This window comes from Sphaeramia orbicularis, chromosome 4, assembly GCF_902148855.1.
Source record: "Sphaeramia orbicularis chromosome 4, fSphaOr1.1, whole genome shotgun sequence".
In the NCBI taxonomy this organism is placed as follows: Eukaryota; Metazoa; Chordata; class Actinopteri; order Kurtiformes; family Apogonidae; genus Sphaeramia; species Sphaeramia orbicularis.
Window position 1 is genome coordinate 58473302 of NC_043960.1, and position 25511 is coordinate 58498812.

At 38.7% G+C, this 25511-nt stretch overlaps 2 protein-coding genes across 5 annotated transcripts in view; one reads left to right on the forward strand and one right to left on the reverse strand.

The window, feature by feature from the left end:
* The first annotated feature begins 820 nt into the window (after positions 1-820).
* Positions 821-2748, forward strand: c4h19orf25 (chromosome 4 C19orf25 homolog). 3 transcript variants are annotated; one of them, XM_030133087.1, is made up of 3 exons: positions 821-1010; positions 2106-2279; positions 2381-2748. In XM_030133087.1, exons 2-3 carry the CDS (start codon positions 2138-2140, stop codon positions 2563-2565), a joined length of 327 nt encoding a protein of 108 aa, XP_029988947.1. In that variant the 5' UTR covers positions 821-1010; positions 2106-2137; the 3' UTR covers positions 2566-2748. The 3 variants fall into 3 exon arrangements, with proteins under 3 accessions (XP_029988947.1, XP_029988948.1, XP_029988949.1); XM_030133088.1 differs by having other exon boundaries at positions 821-1002; positions 2103-2279; XM_030133089.1 differs by having other exon boundaries at positions 821-979.
* Positions 2749-8631: 5883 nt separating this feature from the next.
* Positions 8632-25511, reverse strand: part of apc2 (APC regulator of WNT signaling pathway 2) — a 59833-nt gene continuing 42953 nt past the window's right edge. For both annotated transcript variants that reach the window (XM_030133081.1, XM_030133083.1), the window contains 4 exons: positions 24262-24401; positions 21753-21947; positions 19461-19675; positions 8632-14887 (listed from right to left, as the gene is read on the reverse strand). In XM_030133081.1, the coding sequence (XP_029988941.1) occupies positions 9373-14887; positions 19461-19675; positions 21753-21947; positions 24262-24401 (6065 nt within the window). In that variant the 3' untranslated portion in view covers positions 8632-9372. The remainder of the gene's footprint in view (positions 14888-19460; positions 19676-21752; positions 21948-24261; positions 24402-25511) is intronic.

Below are 25511 nucleotides of genomic sequence, written 5' to 3' on the forward strand. Positions count from 1 at the left end.
TTTATTTATTTAGAACATGCACATAAACAAAATAAAACAAAACGAAGCAAATTAAGACAAAAACAAAATAACATTTAAATGAACAAAATCTTTCTTCCAGCACATACAAGTCTGAATTTTGCATGGTTGAAAAGGAGCAGGAAGAAGCATAAACTTATTTAATCCCATCCCACAGTGCTTTTACACCTTTATCACTAACTTAATACAAGAATCAAACAATACAATTTTCCTAATTTTAGCATCGAACCACAGCAAATACGTAATGCAGTAACTGAATTATACACAACGAAAATGTTCATGGCAGTAATTAGTTTCTATTGATACTGAGCATATTTTATATGAGTTTTTTCTTCTTCTTCTTCTTCTTCTTTTTATTTCTTTGAAATCCATTTGACATATATAATTTGACATATATAATGTCAAATATTTTCAACTTTTACATCTGTTTCTGCTTTTCTACTTTTTTTTTTTTAACACTGTGGAGAGAAACGTCCAAATTTCGTTGTGTTATACTGTACAATGACTAAGGAATTGTGTTCTCCATTCTATTATATTCTATTAAAATTTTCATTTGAAGTAAATCTCTGTAATATATACTTCTAATCGATTTGTGTACTGACCGGATATTGAGTCTCTAGGAAGACATGTCTGTTTTAATAAAATAATATATTTTGTTTCATGTTTGATATAATAATTCTTTTAAAGCTGTTATTTTACAGAATTTATTTCTTATTAAATTATTAAATGAACCATTTCCAGGAAGGGGTGTACGTCATTCCAGTACGTCAACGTAGTGACGTAGCAGTAAACGTGCCGTGCTTACGTCTCTGTAGCAGCAATGGGTCGTGTTTGCTAACCATGATCTGCTTTTCCAGCAGAATTTGATCTTATACTCTCTGTCTTACATTAAATTTATAGAAAATACTTAAAACGACAACTGAGACAACGGACGGTTTCCCAGGAAGACGTTTAAACTCCGGCAAGAAGCGATAAGAACATCTACAGCTTTGGTTTGTTAAAACATACCAACGAATCCCGTTAAATGTTTTGGAAAGTCGATATAAATGTTATTATTTTACAGTTTAGAATGATTTTATTACAATTTTTATGAACTCTGGTGAATGTTTAGGATATTTCGATAAATTCGGCTCGAAAATATTACACGAGACTGTAAGTAATTAGTAATAAATTAATAAGTTAACTTGTTAGCATTGTTAGTTTAGTCCTGAATCTGAGAAAAAGATGCTCATCAGTCAAATACAGAAGTGTATTTTGAAAAGTTGAGTATTTTCCTATACATCTCAAGATTTTACATAATGTGTATCCGTCCAACACTATTTTGTCTCGATTTTCTGACGTGGAAGAAATATGTAACTTTTGTCATTGTTGTCCTGAAACTATTCTACACTGTTTCTTTCTGTGTCAACACTCTTCTGACTTCTGGTCTAAAATTGAAAAATATATCATATCTAAAAGTAATGAAAAAATAACTATAACACCTCAAAATGTAATTACGTATTTTGAACATGACATTCGTAATTTAGAATTTGTTGTAAATTGGATCATTTTATTTGGAAAATTGCATGTACACAGAAATAAATATACCAAAACACACCCAAATTTTTAAAATCTTCCTGATGTAATTTGAAAAATATATTAAATTAAATCTTTAGAATTTATCTTTAACAAAAAAAGCACTAGCACCTTGACAATTTATAAAGAATTCTTTAAAATAGACTGAACACTCTGATGCATTTATTTATTTATTTATTTGTGTTAGTTATATTGTTTTTTTTTCATACTATTATTTGTCTATTCTGCCTTGTGTCTTTAAATCGATAAATTTTTTTCTTAAATGTATTTGTTCAAATGCTTTTTCTTTTTGACATCTTGATGTTTGTTCAAAATTTATGTTTTGTATACTTGAATATTTTCAGTAAAGTTGAGGGGGAAAAAAGTTGGGTAATTTCCTCTCCAAAGTGAAGAGAAACTCTTTTTAATATGGAAATAAATTGTATCTAATGTTTTTTTCCTGTTTGAATGCTTCAGAAATGCAAGTTAATTAAAAAAAAATCAGTCTCAGTGAAGGTTTTTGTTTGTTTCAGATGCAGGAGGAGGTGTTGACTTGATCAGTAAAATGAATCTGGGTTCTAAGGGAAAGAAGCGGTCGGTCCTCCCCAGCCGTCCTGACCCCCCCACTGTGGACCAGATCCTGGAGGACATCAGTCAGGCTCCGTCCAACGATCCCATCTTCAGCATCCTGGAGAAGATTGGCCAAGGTGGATTCACAGCCCCGCCCTGTCATCAGTTTTTGGACCATCCTCATCCTCTCCTTCATCAGTTCCTTCATGTTGCTCCCTGTTTTCTGTCCTCTCCTTAGATTCACCCCGATCGTCTCCAGACAGCGACACCGAGCTGAAGTTCCAACAGTGTCGGCGGTTCGTGGAGTTGAACCAGCAGCTTCAGGAGGCTCAGAAGCGGCTGCTGCTTCAGAGGGCAGAGCTTCAGACGGCGGGAGAGCAGCTGGAACGGGATGTGGCAGAGGTCAAAGGTCGAGCGCTCTGACTCTGCAGCACCTCTGACTGGGACGTTCCTCCTTTCCTCCGAGTGTTGTGATCGGAGGCTCAGCTGACTTTAACACCTGACACTGACCTTTGACCTCATCTGATGAATGGGACTAAATGTAGAGACTCAGTGGGCTCTGATGGTGCATTCAGGTGCAGAATGAAGTGTTCATGTTTGTTTAAACTGGACGCCTCATTCAGAAACATTCGACTGTTTCTTTACAACTGCAGATTTTTGATTGGATTTTGTCTTAATTATATTATTGTGTTTATTTTAATCAAGGAATATCAAACACACCATGGACATATGTATGTTTAAATAAATAAAATAAAAGACAATGAGAACGGCAGCAGATCAAACCAAACACAGACACAGTTCTACCTTCATGTGCAGGAGAAGAGAAGTCAGTTTGATGGATTTTACTAACGCTTAACTAACCTCTTCCAGGGGTGGTGGTTAATTTTGAGGGCTCATATTCAGTCACAATGGCGCCATCTGCTGGACTTCACTTGGGTTGGACAAATGCATGCTGTCAACGCACTGACTGACAAAACTATGCCTGAAAATCTGAGGTTTACCAAAGATAGTTACCTCCACCAGGAGGTATTGTGATCACTTTGCTTCGTGTGTTTGTTTGTTTGTTAGCAACTTTAGGGGAAAACTCTTCCACCCATCTTTCCCACATCTTCCCCACAGATAGGCCTAGGCCCTGGGACCAACCCATTCAATTTTGGGCCAAACAGGCCAAAATTCAAGGTCACAGCAAGGTCACAACATCTACAATTTTCCTATCTGTCATTATTGAGCAATTTTCGAAAATTCATAAAAATTTCCAAACGACTCCGATTAGCCTGCAATTTGATCCACCCGTAGCTTAGAACAATATCTTGTATCTGGCACAAAATTGTCCACATCCACTGTGGAATGTGGACTCTGTGGACATTTACATTTAACATTGAAAATCCCATTTACCACACATTTAAAATTAGAACTCAACAAATGTTGATTGGAATTTAATATAATTGGACAGACACATGACTGGTACCAAGATGCAACTTTTTCTGCTGAATGGAACAACCTGGAAACTGTTGAATTTAAAAAGAAATGGTCGATCCACACATGCATATTGTTCAGGGTGCTTGGTGGAGGTTTGCGTTCTCTGAACACTTGTTTGATATGCACTGCTCTGAAAACATTTATTTTCATCCCACAATGCATTAGTGTCATCATCTTTTGTGTAATTCACAGTAGAAGTTAGCACAGATTACACGCTTTTGGTGACACTGAAACTGGATCCATGACGATAAACCTGGTGGTCACCTGACTACACAGTAAATTTCACATAATACACTGTAGAAAATTATATATATGAGGAAGATGAGGAAAGAGTATGTAAAGGCAGAATATACAGAGAAAATAAGGCTCTTTGTTGACAATGTATTATTCTTTTCCCTCATCTTCTCATGACTGAAATAAGAAACAAATAAAAAAAATTAAAAAAGTTTTGAGGGTGCCTGTGTGTGTAAAAGGAGCCATTTTCCACTGCCTTGTTTACGTCCAATAAACTTTCAGAACATCAAAAAATAAAAAATTAAAGTTCCACTATTAGTTTTTCTATTTAAATCGGTTTTATCCAAAAACTTGAAACGAAACCAAAAATAGTGAATTCACTGTTTTTCCCATCAATTCATTTTCAGAATAGTTCTAGGTTAATTTATTAATCATGTAATAGTTTTAGCACTACTGTCGATGAACAGGGACTTTAAGTGTCATTTCATAGATTAAATGTTATTCTAAACTTTATTAAGTTAAACAAGTCCATCTTTTCTTCATCTGCGTTGTTTTACATCAGCATCATGTTCAGTTATTCCACCTTAAATGCTTCAGTTCAGCCTTAACAAACCTGAAAAGATTCACGTTAACATTTAATAAATAAAGTCATCAATGTTTATAGTAATTTCAGTTTAGCGTAAAAACTATAAAAAAGGCCGACAGCAGTTTAATGAAACACGTCACTTTTTATTGGATGAAAACATTTATCATGACACACCTGTCGCTTTACCTATTTCACACAGCGCCATACGCCTCTGCGACCTCGTTCACACAAGGAATGCTGGGAAAATGGAGTTAGATTACAAAAATGGTCTTTAGCTTTGTCAACAATGAATCTGTTTAAGAGAAAAAATTGATGTGCTGTGTTTTTTTTTTTTTTTTTTTTTTTTTTAAGGATTTTTAACTTTTAAGAGTCAGAGAAGTTAAATATTCTGTAGTTTAGTGTGACTTCCTGTTGCCTGGCGTGAACGAGGTTGCCAGCGGCGATGGCGATGACCTCCAGGACCTTCTAACGGACCTTAAACATGAAGCCAAATTCCCCGTTTTGATCTTTACTGGTTACATCTGGTTCAATGCATCTGTGAAAAGACACGAAGGGGCTGTTACAGTGATTTTCCATCAGAATCTGTAAAAGTTCAACATTTCTGAGCTCAGATAAAAGATCTGTGAAAGAGTATTAAAGCCACACTGACATGGACGGGTGTCTGGTACACAGGAGAAAAAAATCATATTGTGGGAAAAAGTCATAATATTCCGAAATTAAGCAGTAATTTTATCTATGTGGACTTTAATGAAACAACAAAACTATATTTATCACACTGGTGCGTTTGGGTCGGCTGGGAATTTTGACAACTCTCACAATATTGAGCCTTTTTCCTCATAAAAATACCATGTTTTTCTAGTATAATTACCCACGTTTTCTCATAACATTCATCTTATTTGTCCTCAGTGTGGTTTTAACGCTCTATGACAGAGACAGACACAGTTTTTGAAATGATGTTCGTAAATAATTTCAACGCCTGTGGTTGTTGTCGTGTAACCATGTGATCATTTGTATGATGTTACATGTTATTAAAAAAACTAAAGGTGATAAATGATGAGCATATATTCTGCGCTGTTAACTTTTGGCTTGTGAATTTGCATTTTTATCCAAACATATGTCCAAAAACACAGCAATTATATAGTTTTTTGCTTTAACCCTTTCATGCATGAATTATGAAAAAAAGTATCTAGAATTTTTTGGATTGATTTTATTACTCAAAATTAGCCTAAAGTTGAAATGCATTTTGATTTATTTATTTTTTTTAATATTGTTTATTTATTCATGGTCATCAGATATGACCCATGTGGACATTCAAAGGCTCTGTGGTTACCGTGGAAACACTGTCATCTTCTACAACATTGATTCCCCAGTAAAACCCATGGAGTTGGATCAGCGACAGTGGATGGAAACACTGGGTTTATGTTCAGTTAATGATAGATTTTACTGACAAAGTCCCTTTTTCTTCAGTTTTCTCTGTTTCTGATATAATAACCCTCAACTTTACTCTGAGCTTTAATGAACATTTACATGATCAGTGAATTAAATACAGCAAAATACCTGATTGTCACTGAAAAAATGCTAAATAAAGAAGACAATATTACAATAAATGGTGATAAATCACTTAAGAAATGTTAAATACGGAGAAAAATCCATTTGGGAACTGACACTAAAGTAACACTGGGTCTTTATGGGTTAAATTATGCGTCCATAAATGTGGACATCATGCATGAAAGGGTTAAATTTGCACAATATGTCTATACACGTTTTATTTTTGACACTTGAAATGTGCAAAGTGATTTTTATTAGACCTTTTTTTGCTGTTTTTACACAAAATACCCAATCACAGGCATTGAAATGAGCCTCATTTTCAACGTAAACCCCTCTAATCCTCACTGTAACCTTAACACTTTGGATGAACTCATTGAATACTGTTGTAGATTATCGTTATAGTTGTATTTTAATGCTTTAAAATGGCCGGTTGGACTTAAAGGTTTGCATTCAGAGGCTACTTGGGTTTTCTTCATATTCAGATCATGCTTAGGAGACACAGTAGGATGGTAATAGAAGAGAGAAAAAGAACCAACAGCCCCTTACAGTGGATTCAACCTCACATCATCCATCACTTTGCTGCTTTTTTTTTTTTTTTTGATCTTTGATCTCTGAGCGAACATGGAAGAGTGATGGTACAACTACGGGTAATAATCATCGTCTTTATATTCGACTTCATCTCGACCTATCACTACTTTTACAGCAACACAGTTAAGCAGATATTAACACGTTAGAAAGACTTCCAGTGGATAAATTCTGTAAGGATACAACATCTCCTCGACCATCTTCAGGAAATACTCAAACAGCGAAAAAGTACCTGAATCTAGTAGCAAACACAAATATAATGTCATCGCATTCGGTTAATGGAGGCATGTAGTGGCTGTATCTACACCCACGGACAGTTTATATCAGTATACGTCTTTGTGGCACTAGATTACAGATGGCTAGGTGATGCTCGTCAGCTTTAAGAAAAGGAATCCTTCAGTCCAGTGTACACAATGTTAACAGCGGAGTGTCTACAGGCAGTGAATATATCAGCATGCTGTCGCCGGGAAGCCTCGAACGATTCGTATTATCTGCATGTTATTTACACACGATTAAGACAAAAGGGTACAGGAGGATGTGACCATACCAGAAGCAGTGATGAAACCAGAGTCCAGCAGGAATGAGGAGGAGGTCAACCGGTGGATTTCAGATTAATACGGGCAAACACACTCTCATTTCATTCACAGTAAACGCAACATTCTGTCATTATTTCTGCTTCTACTCATGAAGGTTTAACGTCCTCGTGAAATCCAAAGTGTTTTCATACACAGACCTGGTTCTACAGCACAGGTGTCACACATGCGGCCCGGGGGCCAAACTCGGCCCGCCAAAGGGTCCAGTCCGACCCCTTTGGATGAATTTGTGAAATGCAAAAATTACACTGAAAATATGAGCAATCCTTTTAGTTCAAGTTCCACATTCAGACCAATTCAATCTCAAATGGGCGGGACCTGTGAAATATGATCATAATAACAAATACATAATGACAACTCCAAATTTTGGACACATCAACAATGATTTGGCTCAAATTTGAAGCAGCTGTCAAACTCCCCGGCCTACACCTATTTATCAGAAAAAGTTTACATTTCGCACTATTACGCCCCCTAAAAATGTACCTTTTTATGAAAACTGCATCAGTTCGGACATAAGATAACCAGTTTTGCTCAAATTTGAATCTGTTGTCAATCTCCCAGGCCTACACCCGTTCATCAGAAGACATTAAAATTTGGTGCTAGAGTGCCACCTGCTGAGTGATGGGCATATTTGGACCGGACATGCCCATGGTGAGGGCCTTTCAATGCAGCTTGAGGCTTTAATTCTCTTTGTAAATGTAAATATTTGCATGTATTTACACTAAAAGTAGAATTTTGCACAAAAAAAAAAGTGAATAACCTTAACAAATATGAATAACTTGAAATGTCTTTAAGAGAAGTAAGTTCAATTTTAACAATATTCTGCCTGTTATTTAATGTTTTGTCTATTTGTAGATCCACTGCGATGTATAAATTGTAATGTACATGTGGAAATGATAAACTTAGGCATAACATTGTTAAAATTACACTTATTTTTTCAGTTTGTTCATGTTATTCACATCTTTTGAAAGGATAGTTTGTAGATGTAAACCTTTTCATAATGTAAATTTACTTTTTCACTCTAAAACAGAAAAAAGTTTGGAGTTGACATTATTCATATATTATTATATTATTATTTTACTGGTTCAGCCCATTTCAGATCAAATTTAGCTGAATGTGGAACTGAACTAAAATGAGTTTAACAGCCCTGTTCTACACCGTTGCCCATAAAGTTGGAATAAAATATTTTCACCTCTTCTCATGAAATGGTTGTGACAATGTGATTTATCGTGGAACTGGGACTCAGCGTGTGATCATTACACCTGATCAAATGTGATTAAATAGGAATAAAAAGATGAATGTGTCTGAAAACACTTCCAACTGCAGAGGATTGTTTTAGGATTTCACTGCCCAGGTCGTACCGATGTTTTAAGGACTTTTCTGTTCGGTTAAAACAGGTTAGAAACATGTCAAATGCATGAAATCACATTACCTCGATGAAGCCACTGAAAATGACATTTTTTACCAGTTTATCGAGTAAATTATGTCCAACAGTGACCTTCCAAACACTGCATTTAACAGATATGAAGCCACAGCTCTACCCATTTTACAAATGATTTGCCACAATTAATCTGAAAACATCTCCTCCATCACTACTGGGCTCTGAATGCAACAAGAAAGGCTAACAGTGTATCATATTCAGTTGAATGTTGTGACAAAAGTCCAAAGCAATGACTTTACGTAAAAAATACTTGTCAGTGTTTTTGTCCTTTGTGAGAGTCAAAGTCCACCACAGTTTGTACCTTTTCAGGTTATGTCCAGCTGAGTTGTCATTCAAAATTTTGCATAATATTCTTTTTATTTACTCTGTCCAGGAGACTGATGATGACGTACGCACTGAAATCAAGTTCATTGTCTTTGCTTCATGGTTTCACTACATTTCTACCAGGTAATGGTTACTCTACAAATACAAAAAAAGTACAAAAAGATGCACATCCTTTTCTCAGGAGATTTTTCTCTGAAATGCATCTCAGTAACAGTTATTGTTGGTCTGTTATTGTCAGACCTGTCTCAATGCATACATCCAACTATGTATGAATGAAAGACTGGAAGCGATAATTAAATGTTCAGAGAAAAACTTGAATGCAGTGAATGGGAAAGAAAAAAAGGGTCAACACCCGAGGTATAGGGACCAGCACACTCCTTGTTTGTCCGTCTGAGTGCTGAGGTTCATTCAGGAACACAGTAGAGTCGTCACAAAACGTCCTATGACTCAGTTTTTTCTCCTGACTTCTCGTTGATTGTAGCCGCTTGGCTCTGAGCGTCCTGCAGACAACAGGCCATCGGACTGGGGATGTAGTTGAACGGTGTGACTCGGACCGCCTTGCTTGGAGATCCTTGGCGGAAATGCACAACTCCACCGATGTGGCCATCTGATGTTCCTGTCGAGACAGTACTGTGGGTCCTCACTGAAGCATCTGAATCTCCATCTTGGAGGTTATTCCCAGAGCCAGCGCTGATCTTCCTCAGTAGAGCCAGTTTTGTAACCTCCTCTGAGATCACCGGAGCAGTTTCGACTGTTGGAGAAGTGCTTGAGTTTGTTTTGTTGTTTGAAAGATCTTCTGTCTGCACTATTGCGTCGCTTGTCTTGCGCGATGCGAGTAGAATGGTTGGCAGTTTTCCTGGAAGAGCTGGTGGCTTTGGCTTTTCTCCATCTGGAGAAGGCACCAGAGGTAATGCGTTGGCTGGCAGAGTGCTTTTCAAGATCTGAGGTACATCTTCATCCCTGATCCTCCTCCAAGTGACTCTGTCATTTTGCCGAGATCCAGATCTCTGTCCTTTCTGGCATTTTTTCTTTGTATCGTCCTCACTTTTTGCCCTTCCACTGGAATCAGAAGATGACGAGCGGAGGGAAGAGCGGCTGGTAACACGACTCAGAATGTTGATGCTTGGTGAGGAGGCATGGCGTTTAAAGGTGTCTTTGTCTTGCTGTTGTCTGGGTCCAGACATTCTGCCTGGTCCATTTCTTTGAGCTGCCCTGCAGGGGCTTTCAGAGCTGGTTCTCCTGGCCGGGCGTCTTGTGGTCATGTCCCGTTCACTGGAAGTGGCCCTAGACAAGGTTCCTGTCTGCCTCTGAGGTTCAGGCTTCTGGACTGCCTGAAACTGCCCTGGACCTCTTCCTTGCACCCTCCTTGGGGCTTGTACCGCCGCCTTCAGTTCCTGACAGCGTGATGAGCAGAGGAACACAGCTGAAGCTCCTGGAACCGCTCTTCGAGGGGATCCATTCTGAGATCCAGGCACATTGCGTCCAGAACCTTCACGTCTTAGCACTGTCTTCGATTCCTTAATGAAAGTAAGCTGTCTCAAGAATCCATTGCGGTCAGACTCACCACCACTTGAGTGGACAGAAGTCATCCTGACCAAGTCAAATCGATTCCCAGGACCAATCCTTTTTCCGTTGACCTGGTTGGTGGGTCTGCTGCTTGTTTGGTTGGTTACCAGCGGAGACAGGGGTCTTGGTTGCCTCACTGAATTTTGCATAAAAGGGATCCGGACTGGGGACTTCTGTGTCTTCGGTGGTGGGGATTTTTCATTTTGATTGACAACAGGAGAGCGTCCCTTTCTTTCAGGTGGACTGCTGGCAGGTGGACTACTAGCAGGAGTGGAATTCTTCTTCTGAACAGTTTTATTTGTCTGAATAGGGGATGTTATCTTTCTCTGTGAGTGTCTGGATGGTGTAGAGCTCTGTGACGATCCGGAGGATGAACTTTTTGGTATCCTTGGAGGTGGAGTAGAGCTTCTCTTTGGCAAAGACAGTTCTATATCTTGTGGTCGCCCTAATCTATGGAGACTCTTTGATCTGTGTTGAGCGAGGTCTGGATTCTTTGGAGTGTCTGTCTTGGGTTTTCTGGGAGGAGGTCTTTGAGAAGGAGGTGCATCTTTTTTCGGTGTGTATATCACTGTTCTGCCTCTGAAAACCACTGGCAGGTTTGGAACTGGCTTGCGCTGTGCAAAGTCTAAAGGTTTGTTTGCTTTTTTGTCTTTAGCAAACTTCTTTTCTTTGGGTGTAAAGCTGGAGGTGGACATAAAAGACAGCACAGATTCAGTCTCTTCTGAGGATGGTTCTTGTGACTTTGATGCCTGCAGTCCAGTGACAACAGAATTAGCACCTTCTTGTATGGCTCTCCATTCAACACTATTGAGATCGGACTCCTTATCCCATGCCGTATCATCACTGTCAATTTCCTCGTCGATGTTCCACCCGTCTACAGCCTTTTGTTTCTGTTTTTGGGAGTTCTCTCCTTTCTTCTTTCTGGCAGCCAGCTTCCTTCTCTGCTTGGGCATGGCAGATGTGATGCATTTCTGAAGGAGGTCATCCTCTGAATCCATGCTGACAGAGCTTGGTGAGCTTTGTTCTTCATACTGGCTGTGAATGTTCATGGACTTCATCTGTTGAACCATGTTTTTATTTTGTCTGTTTTTGTACCATATTTGTTGGGCTTTTGATTTCTGATCCTCAAACTCAGCATCGCTCAGTGAACTGAGAGAGGAGCTGAGGGAGTAACACGCCAGAGATTCATCCTTTATTAGACCCTGTTTTATCCGATGAAATCCTCTGGGCTTCTGGGAATTATCGATTCTGCCAATGTTTGTCATGCTTCGGGAAAGTGTGTTTCTACTGGCTTCTCTTATCTGTTTTCTACTATTTCTCTTCATTGCTTCTTCATTGTCATCATAGTAGCCATTACTCTCCTCTGATGACATCTGTTGGAAAACTCTCTCACTTTGCGACCGCAGATTGAGGTTACTTTCTGGGTTTTTCTTAATGACAGGGAGTTCCAGTTTCCTTACTTGGTTTAGCATTTTTCTTTGCTGACTAGGAGAATGATTTCTTTGGCTCGCCACTCGATCAGCTACTTCTTTGCTCTGCATCAGCACCCGTTGTGTGGGAATGACATGTTTGGTAGTTCGGGTTAGTTGTATCTCAGGTTGGTAGTTCATCCTGTGGGGTTTGTGGAAGTGTGAGAAAATCCTCAAGTCTTCAATTCTCTTCGCCTCATCATCAAGCGGTTCTTGCTTGTTCAGACCTTTAGCTGTGCAGTCTTTAGCTCCTCGTTCCTTCACTGGATACTGGAGTGTTTCATCGCTTAGTGATGTGGTGCTGGAGAAGTTGACGGGGGTACCTTCTGCAGAATCAGTGAAGGATGAATCATCGAATTTGAAGTCTTTCTGTGGGATGACAATTCTTCTTCCAGGACATACTTGGGTTTTTCCATTTGGGAGCATGTACACAGGGAGGTGTATTGGTTTTCTAATCTGGGCGTTAAGAATATGAGGCGGTATTGTCGTCATCAGGGAAGGTCTCACTTTCCTAAACTTGGATGGCATTGCTGAATTAATGCACTCCTTTAAGATTTCTATGTCATCATCTGAGTTACCCTCACTATATCGCTCCCCATGCTCGAATCCTTGCTCATCCTCATCATAAAGAGGAAGATTTTTGTCATTTTGCTGGAGCAGGGGGGTTAATTTCAGCTCCACGTCTTTCTGAATGTAATGTTCATGAAGAGGCAAAGCACTCAAGCTTGAAGCACAGGAGAAGTTCTCAGTGGGCTTTTCCACAGTGAAGTAGATCATAGTGTCCAGGTCAGGAGGAAGGTTAAATCTGTCCTTCGAGTCCGTGATTTCCATAAATTTCCGAAGGCTGTTTTCCCACTGTCCTGATATTCCTGCAGGCTGTGCTTCTGGTCCATTTGGTTCAACACAGCACGGGGTTTTACTACGACTAGGAGGCATTGTTTGTCCTGGACTATCAGGAAGGTCACTGGGGCTGATTGTTCCATCAATCATCTCACTGCAGGGATCACTTTGGATTGAGCTGGCAATAGAAGGAGACTCAAAGCTGCCCAATGAACTGACTGAGCTGCAGCGACTCATTACCAGTGGTGTCTCATGGATGTAGTTCTCAGATGAACTGGATGGAGATCGGTCTTCGAGTACAGCTGGTGACGCTCCCCTAAGGAACACCTTTTCCTTTTTGGCAGGACCTGGAATCTCAATGGGATCAGTTTCTTTGCTTGGAAAAGTCTTTGAGTCAGTCATGAGGAGCTGGCTGTCACTCAGGTCCTCCAACGTTTCATCTTCTTCAGCTCTCTTGACCACCTCTCCATCCTCCACTTCAATTATTTCCAGTGATGAATCACTCTCCAGCTCATTTTCGCTTTGTCCATCCAGCCCTCCATCACCAGAAGACAAAGAGGACAGTGAACTGCAGCGGGAAAAACATATGGGTGTGTTCTCCACTGAGTATTTTTGGACTGTTTCCATCGTACCAATGGTTGGGCTTCTGGTGGATGTTATTGGAGAAAATTTGGTAATGCTCCCTCCTGTCATCACAGTGGGTACCCATGCTTGCCTTCTCATTGCTTGGGCAGCCTGAACATTAATAGCTGTCTTGGCTACACCAAATTTTGCTACGCTCTGAATGAGCGGCACCTGCTGATAAGACGGAGAGAGCTTAATAGAAGTCATGCTAACATCAGAGGAAACCTTTGTAGATACACTGACAGGGGTCTGAACTGGTGGATCCTGGTTCTTTTCTGGATCTGTACTGCTAAACTCTTGGGTTTTTACATCTTTGTTGTCCACAGAGTCTCTTTCAGGAATATCTTGCTGGTTAGTCTCATTGAGGGCAGTTGGCACGGCATTTATGTATTCTTGATGAGCCACTTTAAGATCAAGCTGGTTGGGTCTTTGTTGTTGCATGATTAGACCTCTTGGTGCAGGTCGCATCTGGTCTTTGCTGCCGCAGTAGCCGTCACTTGTGCTGCCGCTGTTTAAGCTGTCTGTGGATACACTGGAGTGGGCAGTTTTGAGGCGTAGAAGGGCGTGGGCTCGGCTCAGGCGGTCCCTGTGGGCCAGGCTACTCGTATCCGACAGACGACAGGGGGAGCAGGACTTCGCCCGGGCTTCATTGAGTTCATCCAGTCCATAAGGCCAATCTGCGAGGTGGTCCTCAGAGCTCAGGCTCAAACTGTCCTCGGAGGAAGTGTGCATAGTGATATCCTCCACTAATCTGTCAATTTTAGCAACAGTGTTGGTGATCTTTTTTGCCAACTTCTCTGCAGCAGCAGATACATCATCTGGAGGTGCATGTCTCTTCTCTACTATCTGAGGTGGGTCCACATCTCTCTCAGGTTCACTGTCCCTCTTCCGGGGCTGGTTTTGGAGGAAGTTTGAGTTGGTAAGAAACATGGAGAGCATCGAGAAACTCCCAGTGTCCAAACTGCTGGAGACATTGGGGGCTTCATCATCATCGAAGCAGCCGGAGTCCGATGCGTAATCCTTGGCCAGACTCTCAATGTGCCGCAGAGGCTTGTTGAGGCTCAGGTGTTTGGGGCTCTGTTTCTCCAGGGTATCAAAAGTCTCTGCTAAGTGTTTGGCATCCAGCTCTGCTTCCAGAGCTTTCTGTTTCCTCATGTACAGCGAGGGCATGCAGGAGCCAGGGGACACCACCGCAGCATCCTTATACTTCAGGGGTCTGTTTGTAAGAAGGTTCCTCAAAGCTGCAGCGCTGCCCATGGCGATCATCTTGTGCTTGGAGTGGATGAGGTTACGCAGCATGCTAACCGCCCCCAGGTCCCACAGCAGCTCCTGGTCTTTAGAACTTCGAGCTGAGAGGTTCCACAGCGTCCCGCAGGCGTTGCTCACGATGGTGAGGCTGTGGGAGCGCAGGTGCTGCAGCAGAGTCTGGAGGCAGTTGTGATCCCTGAGGATTTGCCTGAGTAGAAACAAAGAGAAGCAGGTGAACAGACATCCAGACCCAGCAGGTTATTAATAGGTACTAGTAAAAATGTTAAAAGATACACCAGGCTGGGGTTGGTTTAGCCCGTTTTACTACATAACTGCCGGATAATTACCAATGAATTCTGATTTTTTTAAGCTCTTGAAATATGTTTTAGAAATAGTTCTTAAATCACTAGTGATCTTTTGTGGAAATTCAATATAACTGCCCTTAGATGTGACTGTGTGAAATTTTGCTCTTGGAATAATAACAGTTTCCTCTTTCAGGCAGATACTGAGGTTGAGTTAAAATAGAACACAGGTGTCAAACATGCGGCCCGGGGGCCAAAACTGGCCCACCGAAGGGTCCAATCCGGCCCGTGGGATGAATGTGTGAAATGCAAAAATTACACTGAATATATTAACAATCAAGGATGTAAAAATCATTTTAGGTCAATTCAACCTAAATTAGGTCAGACCAGTAAAATACTGTCATAATAACCTATAAATAATGAAAAACACATTTTTCCTCTTAGTTTTAGTGTAAAAAAAGTCAAATACACAAAAATGTTTACATTTAGACTAGCCCTTTTACAAAAAATGTGAACAACCAGAACAAATATGAACAACCTGAAATGTCCTAAGAGAAATATGTAGAATTTGAACAATATTCTACCTGTTATTAAATGTTTGGTGCATTTGTAGATCCACTGTGATCTGTACGTTATAATGCACATGTATAAATGATAAACTGAGGCAGAATATTGTTAAAATTGCACTGATTTTTCTTTAGAATTTTCAGGTTATTCATATTTGTTCATGTTATGTTCGAGTACAGTTTGTAGATGTAAACATTTTCATTACAGAATTTGACTTTTTTTTTTTTTTACTCAAAAACAGAGAATGCTTTGGAATTTACATTATTTGTAAGTTTTTATCCTGTTATTTATATTATTTTACTGGTCCGGCCCACTTCAGATCATATTAGGCTGAATGTGGAACTGAACTAACATGAGTTTGACAGCCCTGACCTGAAATAGAACATTAACCTGAATGCAGCAGTAAAATGGATCCACAATCCTACGTAATAGTAAAACACTGATGGGGACCATTTTACTTATGTCCAAACATACGGCCCATGGCCATAGGTTCAATCTGGCCCATGGGATGAATGTGCTAAGTACAAAAATGACAAAGAAGACACTGACAGTCACTGAGTGTTGACCATTTGTTTTGATCATCCAGTGAAACGCTGTATTTTTCAGTTCCAGATGTCTGTTATTAAATGTGTGGTGTATTTGTAGATCCACTGTGATCTGTAAGTTATAATAAACATGTGTAAATGATAAACGGAGGCAGGATACTGTTAAAATTACATTAATTGCACTTAGTTTTCTTAAGAAATTTTAGACTGTCCATGATTCTTCAGGTTATTTACATGTTTTATGAATGTAAACATTTTCATACTGTAATTTTATTTCATTTTTTGCACTAAGAGGGAAAAATTTGGAGTTGACATTATTTATAAGTTATTATATATACATATGCTATAGGGATGTAACGATTGCCAGTATACCAATAAACTGTGGTAAAATTGCAGACAGTTAGTATTACCGTTTAAATTCTAATTATCATGATAACTGTGTTTGATTACCGCACTTTTCCAGAAAAAATGCCTATGTACAGATCTGCTTTTACGTCAAATATTTTTGAGTATAGTTTTCATTTATTACAATTTTAATTTCCTATACCTAATATTTGGAACCGATATTCACTTTTAAAGTCTTTGAAAAGGTTCGTTAAGCATCTGTGTGTTATTTATGGAATAAAGTATATACATTTTTCAAATCGGATTTTATATTTTTTTATGTTTTTATAGTAGGTTAAAGTGAAAAAAATAATAGACTGATGATATAGATGAAGTTGTGCTGAAAAAAACAGATCCCAAACATGGGTATAGTAAACATTTGTTTATATAGTATATAAAGGCAAAATCAAAAGGACTGAAAAACAGACAAAACAGGCTCAGACCACTAAGGGTTAATATTTGAATGTTTCTGCAACAGAAGGGACATTGTGCCAATTATTTTATTTGTTTTTTTGTTTTGTTTTGGGGTTTTTTTTTGGTTTTTTTCAAAATACAACTTGGTTAAATTATTCCAGTGTGTGTATTAGTACTTATTGAACATTTTGAGCACAATTTCAACAATACCGCAATAATAATGATAACCGTGATAATTTTGGTCACAGTAACTGTGATATGAAATGTTCATATGGTTCCATCCCTAATAAGTTATTATTTTACTGATCCAGTCCACTTCAGATCAAATTGGGCTGAATGTGGAACCTGAACTAAAATGACTTTGACATTCATGTTCTATAATCTACTATTATTTCTATTTCGCACATGCTGATAATAAATACATGAACAAATATTAACCCTTTATTGGGCAAGTGACTATTTTTGGTTATTTCCACATACATTACAAGACAGTAGTTGCTTTTCCATTGACCCTCAAATTGTGCGAATATAACTTGTGCACAAAGATTTATCAAAAGGAAAAATGACAATTTCGCCAAAAGTCTTGTTTTTTGATGAAAAGCTTTTGCGCTGGAAAGAGGTGTTTTTTTCGTCATAGTGCAATTGGTATATCAGGCAAAACTGTAATGGAAAGACCTTTTTCCACAACTAGAGTCACGTGAATTTAAAAAAAATTGTTGTTGATGGACGTTACAACAAGAGAAGATGAGTTTTAAAAGAAACATGGTGTGGTATGTGTGGACACACCAGGAAACTGAAACATGTTTTTTCATTTAGTATGAGATAGAGGGGTAACATATAATAATAATAATAATAATAATAATAATAATAATAATAATAATAATAATAATAATAATAATAATAATAACAATAATAATAATAATAATAATAATAATAATAATAATAATGATGAATATATTTGTAAATCAACACCATATTTATGTTCATCACCTGTTCGTCACAGGTTTATGGAATGACTTCTCGTGTCATCTCATAATAACAAATAAACAAATCATCACATTTGTGATTTAATGGAAAAACCAACATTACGCACTTCTGTTTTTTCAACATTTAGTAAATATCGATAAAGTTTTGCGCAGGTGTCCAATGGAAAAGCGACTAGTGACAGTAACAGTTCCAGTGAGGACAGTGAGTCCCCAATGTGAGGTCCAATGTGGTCTAAAGGGTCTGTCAGGTCCAATGTGGTCTCCAGGGTCTGTCAGGTCCAATGTGGTCTAAAGGGTCTGTCAGGTCCAATGTGGTCTAAAGGGTCTGTCAGGTCCAATGTGGTCTAAAGGGTCTGTCAGGTCCAATGTGGTCTAAAGGGTCTGTCAGGTCCAATGTGGTCTAAAGGGTCTGTCAGGTCCAGTGTGGTTTCCAGGGTCTGTCAGGTTCAGTGTGGTCTAAAGGGTCTGTCAGGTCCAATGTGGTCTAAAGGGTCTGTCAGGTCCAATGTGGTCTAAAGGGTCTGTCAGGTCCAGTGTGGTTTCCAGGGTCTGTCAGGTTCAGTGTGGTCTAAAGGGTCTGTCAGGTCCAATGTGGTCTCCAGGGTCTGTCAGGTCCAGTGTGGTCTCCAGGGTCTGTCAGGTTCAGTGTGGTCTCCAGGGTCTGTCAGGTTCAGTGTGGTCTCCAGGGTCTGTCAGGTCCAGTGTGGTCTAAAGGGTCTGTCAGGTTCAGTGTGGTCTAACGGGTCTGTCGGGTTCAGTGTGGTCTCCAGGGTCTGTCAGGTCCAATGTGGTCTAAAGGGTCTGTCAGGTCCAATGTGGTCTCCAAGGTCTGTCAGGTTCAGTGTGGTCTCCAGGGTCTGTCAGGTTCAGTGTGGTCTAAAGGGTCTGTCAGGTCCAATGTGGTCTCCAGGGTCTGTCAGGTCCAATGTGGTCTAAAGGGTCTGTCAGGTCCAATGTGGTCTCCAGGGTCTGTCAGGTCCAATGTGGTCTAAAGGGTCTGTCAGGTCCAATGTGGTCTCCAGGGTCTGTCAGGTCCAATGTGGTCTAAAGGGTCTGTCAGGTCCAATGTGGTCTAAAGGGTCTGTCAGGTCCAATGTGGTCTAAAGGGTCTGTCAGGTCCAATGTGGTCTCCAGGGTCTGTCAGGTCCAGTGTGGTCTCCAGGGTCTGTCAGGTCCACCTGCTTTGTTCAGTTCCATGAAGTAATGGAACAAATGTAAGGAATGATGTTCAAAGGGATCATGTGGATGTGGACAGATATTTATTTATTTATTTATTTAAAATTTACATCTTGAATTTTTTTTTTTGGCCACTTAGAAGTAAAGAACCAAATATGGTAACTTCAATGACCTTTATTTTCTACATACCAATAAAATTTTTTAAAAAATTTCACAAAAGTAATAGTCTTGTTCTGTCCTCCAATAACATGTTACAGTTGAAATGTTGAATTTCAGAGTGTTTCTATGAGTGAACTCTAAAGGGTTAACTATCGCAGTCACTAAAGGTTACATTAAACTAATGTCATTCAATGTGAGTTTTAATCGTGCATCCAAAACAATCCGGACTCCATTTTTGACAGATCTACCTGTAGTCTTCTCGTGTGGCCACCAGACTGGACACGTTTCGGAGAATCCCGCCTCCGCTCTCGATGATGGCGAGTGAGTTGGTCTGACAGCGGTACGTCAGCGTGCTGACCAGGAAGCCCAGAGCGCCGTCCACCGAACAGATGGCAACTTTGTTGTCGATGCTGTGAGCCGAGAGGTTCCACAGAGCGCTGAGGAGACTCTTCAACGTGGACTCCTGCAGAGAACGGTAAAATAAGAACATGTACCCGTCTGTGGAATAAGTTCCCTTCATCCACCGAACAGGAGCTGACAATATATTGTTTGAGCATCGTCATCGCGATGTACGTGTGCGCAGTAGTCACATCACAGGTCGTGCAACGTAGGAGGTAAATGAACTCATCGCATTTCAAGGCAGACCACACCGAAGTTCTAACAGTTTTGCATTTTTCATTCTAGTTTAGTTTTATTTAGTTTTGCCTTTTTTTTCTCTAATTCAGCTCATTTTAATTCGTTTTTAGAGCAGGTTTGCTAGTTTTTAATAGTTTTCATTTTTTTCTAAATGCTTAGTTTTAGTTCAGTTTTAGTTTTTGTCGTCTCTTTTCTCTTCTTCTGTCGTCGTATTCAAATCAATCCCAGACAGGACTCTGCTGCTTTCTCCCAACTTTAGTCTCCATGTTTCCAGGTAGAGTGGGGACCAGAAGACGACTGGAAACCACAAGTGACGGAGCAAAAAGTGTCGTATGGTGCTGCTACCTAAAACTGCTAGAGTGAAATAAATTGATTTTATATATATCCGACACTGGCAAAAGATGAAAATGAAGGGAATTTTATCCAAAATTTTTATCCGTTTTAGTTAGTTTTGTAAACACAAAATACAGTTTCAGTTAATTATCGTTTTTTCTTTTAACTATAGTCTTTATTTATTTCAGTTAATGAAAGTGTTTTTTCAATTCTAGTTTTCGTCATTTTGTTAGTTTTCATTATCGAAAATAACCTTGCACCACACCCCTTTACATGGAATGAGTCGCTGGTAACGACACTGAAAAATGAGCAACGAACAAGAGAAAATCACCGAAATCAAAGACTTGGTGCCAAAGACAAAAGCCTCGTCAGTTATCTGGAATTATTTCGGCTACAAGAAGGATGAAACTGAAACGTGTTTCTGTGTCGATGCAACGAGAGGAAACACAACTAATTTGTCTGACCATTTACGTCAGCACCACTCAACTATTTCATATCGCAATATATATCGCAGGGTTAAAAAAATCACAATGTCAGTTTTTTCCAGTGTCGTGGAGCCCTACATCAAACACACTAAAACAGGGGTGTCAAACATGCGTCCGGGGGCCAAATGTGTCCCGCCAAAGGTTCCAGTCTGACTCCGGGACGAATTTACAAAGTGTAAAAATTCCACAGTCCAGGCTGTGGAACTCACTTTAGTTGTGGTTCCACATACAGACCAATCTGATCTACAGTCAAACAGTAACAGCAGAAGGACCCACAGGATATAATAACTTCATATTTTCGTCTCAGTTTGATGTGAAAAAAATGATCTGACATTATGTCTAGAAATAATGAAAACTTCAAAATTTTGTCTTTGTTTTAGTGCAAAAAATAACATTAACTTATAAAAATATTTATATTTACAAACTATCCTTTAACAATAAAATGTCAATAACCTGAAAAAATAAGAACAACCTGAAATATCTAAAGAAAATTCAGTCCAGTTTGAACTCTTTTCTTCCTGTTCCTCAGTGTTTAGTGTCTGTAGATCTGATCCAGAATGCACATGGACTAATGAGAAGTGGAGGAAGAAGACTGAGAAAATTACACTGATTTTTCTTAAGAAATGTCAGTTTTTTCAGGTTATTCATATCTTTTTTGTTTGGATAGTTTATAAAAGTAAGTATTTTCATAATTTAATGGGGTTTTTTGCACTAAAATAAAAACAAAAATTTGGACTTGTCATTATTTACAGGTTGTTCTGTTATTGTTTGACTGGTCTGGTTCACTGGAGATCAAATCAGGCTGAATATGTCAATATTTATTGGTTATTATGAGACTTTTTTTCCTGGTCTGATCCACTGTAGATCATATTGGTCTGAATGTGGAACCTGAACTGAAATGATTTGAACATCATTGATCCTTAATATCTTCAGTGTAATTTTTACATTTCACAGATCCATCCCATGACCAGACTGGACCTTTGGTGGGCCAGTTTTGGTCCACGGGCCGTACGTTTGACACCCCCGCTTTAATTCAAAGGCGGTCTCCATCTGTCACGCTCCGCCTCCCGTTGCCGTGGGCGTTACCTTGGTGGCCTGCAGGGCGCAGGTCATCAGCGCCGACACACAGCCGATGTCTCGCAGGACTCTCTTGCTGCTGATGTCTGCTCTCCAGGACAGGTTCCTCAGGATGCTGGACACCACCTGATGGAGCTCCTCACTGTCCGACGCCAGCTGAGCCACCAGGGCCTGGAGGCAGCTCTTCTTCGAACACAGAGTGGCCTACAGGGGGCGACGTGGGGGGGGGGGGGGGGGGGGGTTATTCAGGTAAGGAAAGAAGGAGTCCTGCCTTCACCTGCTGTAGGAATTATGATAAATACTAGGTGAACATCCCCTCATGTTGTATTTTCCAACTGGAAAACTGGGAAAAATGTTGACATAAACATATAAATAATAGATGAAAATAACCTTTAACCTTTTCAACATGGTGGAGAGCAACAAGGGATTCATTGCGAATTGTAAACAATGGTTGTTTTTTTTTTTAACTCTTTTTATTTAAATTAGAATGATGACAATATAAAAAAGTCTTACATAGTATCCAGTATGTGTGTGTGTGTGTCAGAACAAGAATTTTACACCCGCACTCACATGTGCACATATACAAAAAAAAAAAAAAAGGGGAGGAGGAGGTCTGTTTACTTAATATTAAAAAAAATTTAAGTAATCTATAAAGGGCTGCCAAATTGAATAAAAGAACTTTACATTATCTTTTAGTGAAAATTTGATGTAAACAATGTTTTTATTAACGTTCTGCTGCTGTTAGCAGATGATTTTGAAATTTTTGAAAAAAAAAAACAAACAAACAAAAATTTTTTTCAAAAAAGTGCTGTAGCAGATGAAGTAACACGTCCAAAACCTGTTTTACCCAAGTAGCAGGTCACCATAAACTGTGTGTGTAATATTTTGAAAATAAATTCACAATAGTGCGATTAAAAAGTCCTAATTTATAAATTGTAAACCTTAATCCTTGTTGATGACAGTTTCCAGTTACAGCGAACGCAACAAACAAAGCATTAACTTTCACTTCTGTTGGAGCGGACGACTAATGCTAATGTATTGGTGGTGGGCGGGGCTAATAGTCTCAGTATTTGGTGGGTGGGGCTAACAGGCTCAATATTTGGCCTTTGTGCGTAAACCCCAAATGAAAGTAGAACCTCACTAAATGTTCCCAGTTCTTCATTATGTGACAAGTGGATACGACTTCATACTTGTAAATTAGGATATTTTTCCACCTCTTTTTAATTTACAACGTTATCCTTGTAATACTATGGCTTTATTCTCAAAATATCTCGACTTTATTCTTGTAGTGACACATTTTTATTTTCTTATGTGGCCCTGATATGCGTTGTGTGGGCATACTTTTTTTTTTCCTGTCTTTCCTATCCTCTTTTTCTTTTCTTCTTTCTTTCTATACATAATTATATTGAAGCATTTATATAATGTCTTCTATTGCAAATGTTGTTTGTATATTTGATATGAAAAAAATGCTATATTTTTATTGTAAAATGTGCTGTTCTAAATAAAATTTAAAAAGATATGCGTCGTATATTTAACAGCTTTAAGGTAACGGTGATGCACTGTAAAAAAAAAAAAAAAAATCTGTAATTTAACAGAATTTTCACTGTTTATTTTACAGATTTTTCCTGTATTTTTAAGATACAGGAAAATATCAATGAAATGACAAAAACAGACTGCGATTTTACACGTCAAATGGAAAATAACATGAAAAACTGTAACTGTGAATAACCCAAAAATTTCAATGTTTTAAAAAATTTTTTTTTCTTTTCTCACAGAAAAATACAGTTAAAATACATTTGCAAATGTATCATAATTTCACAAATATTTCTTTTCTATTCATGAGATTAAACTGTTAATTTAAAGTTTAACACTGTTAAAAAAAAAAAAAATTAAACCAGATAAAATTACTGACAATTAACTGTAACAGAAGTATTTGTTCTGTCAGTTGAACCAGACTTGTTTGTTAATTGACAAATATCTTGTGTAATTACAGGAGGTTTCACAACAAAAATGTTGAATAAATGTATTTTTGTGAATGTATAACATGTATAAGCACTGATAAACTGTCCAAATACAGTTTTTATCAGTGGATTGGACAACTGAGTCTCATTGAAAATTATTTATATATATATTTATAGGGAATTGGATTGTTTTAATACATGATAATATTCTTTATTAAACATTAAAAAGTAAAAAAAAAAAAAAAGCAAAATCTCATGTAAAGTTAGGGCAAAAAACGGCATTTTAACTATGGAAAATTACCGTATTTTTCTGAGATGGTTATTTTCCGTTATTTAACAGTATTTTTTTGGCACCCCAGCTGCCAGAATAATACCGTTTTTTTAGTGTTTTTTTTTTTACAGTGTGAGTTGAGGTTTCAGTCCAATATTACAGATGAAATTCAAAGGTTTCATGAAGTATTTTTAATCATGTGGGCTGACTTTGGCCAATCACAAGCCCCACCCCTTGTCTCCGCCCCTTCCTACCACACAGCCCCGCCCCCCCAGCGCCTGCGTACCTTGTTGACCACGTCTCCAAAGGTCAGGTTGGTCATGGCCATCCCTGCGTAGCGGCGGAGGGCCATGTTGATGGGGTCGTTCTGCATCCCGTACATGTCCTGCTCCAGGTGGATCAGGTCCGCCACCACCTGTAGACCACCTGCCAAGACCACATCCAAGATCAGGACCAGGACCTCACACCCCTGTACTGGTTCTGCTGGTTCTACTGGTTTAACCCTTCCCCCTGTTCTCCAGCTGTTCTACTGTATATTCATGGGTTTGGTTGTTTTAGTTCCATATCAGCCCACACAGTGGTCACATACACTGACCCCTAGTGGACAGTCATGGAAGTGCATGTTTATGAACCAAGATGGCCGACAGGAAGTCAGAAATGATGAACATCCCAGAGTATCTTATAAATCCTTCTATATTAGGAAACTACGGTGGCCCAGAGCTGCAACAGCCCAAAAAATTATCCACTATGAAAAAAAGAGAACAGCCCAAAAAATTAGCCACTATAAGAAAAAAGAAGAGAGCAGCCCAAAAAATTATCCACTATAAGAAAAAAGAAGAGAACAGCCCAAAAAATTATCCACTATAAGAAAAAAGAAGAGAACAGCCCAAAAAATTATCCACTATAAGAAAAAAGAAGAGAACAGCCCAAAAAATTATCCACTATAAGAAAAAAGAAGAGAACAGCCCAAAAAAGTATCCACTATAAGAAAAAGAGAACAGCCCAAAAAAGTATCCACTATGAAAAAAAGAGAACAGCCCAAAAAATTATCCACTATAAAAAAAGAGAACAGCCCAAAAAAGTATCCACTATAAGAAAAAGAGAACAGCCCAAAAAATTATCCACTATAAGAAAAAAAAGACAACAGCCCAAAAAAGTATCCACTATGAAAAAAAGAGAACAGCCCAGAAAAGTATCCACTATAACAAAAAAGAAGAGAACAGCCCAAAAAATTATCCACTATAAAAAAAAAGAGAACAGCCCAAAAAAGTATCCACTATGAAAAAAAGAGAACAGCCCAAAAAATTATCCACTATAAAAAAAGAGAACAGCCCAAAAAAGTATCCACTATAAGAAAAAAAAAGAGAACAGCCCAAAAAAGTATCCACTATAAGAAAAAAAGAGAACAGCCCAAAAAATTATCCACTATAAAAAAAAGAGAACAGCCCAAAAAATTATCCACTGTAAGAAAAAAGAGAACAGCCCAAAAAATTATCCACTATAACAAAAAAAAGAGAACAGTCCAAAAAAGTATCC

Excerpts from the sequence above, each read along its gene's own strand:
- c4h19orf25 (XM_030133087.1), top strand. The coding sequence starts at position 2,138 with ATGAATCTGGGTTCTAAGGGAAAGAAGCGGTCGGTCCTCCCCAGCCGT. Across the intron at positions 2,280-2,380 it reads CCTGGAGAAGATTGGCCAAG|ATTCACCCCGATCGTCTCCA; the intron begins GTGGATTCACAG and ends TCCTCTCCTTAG.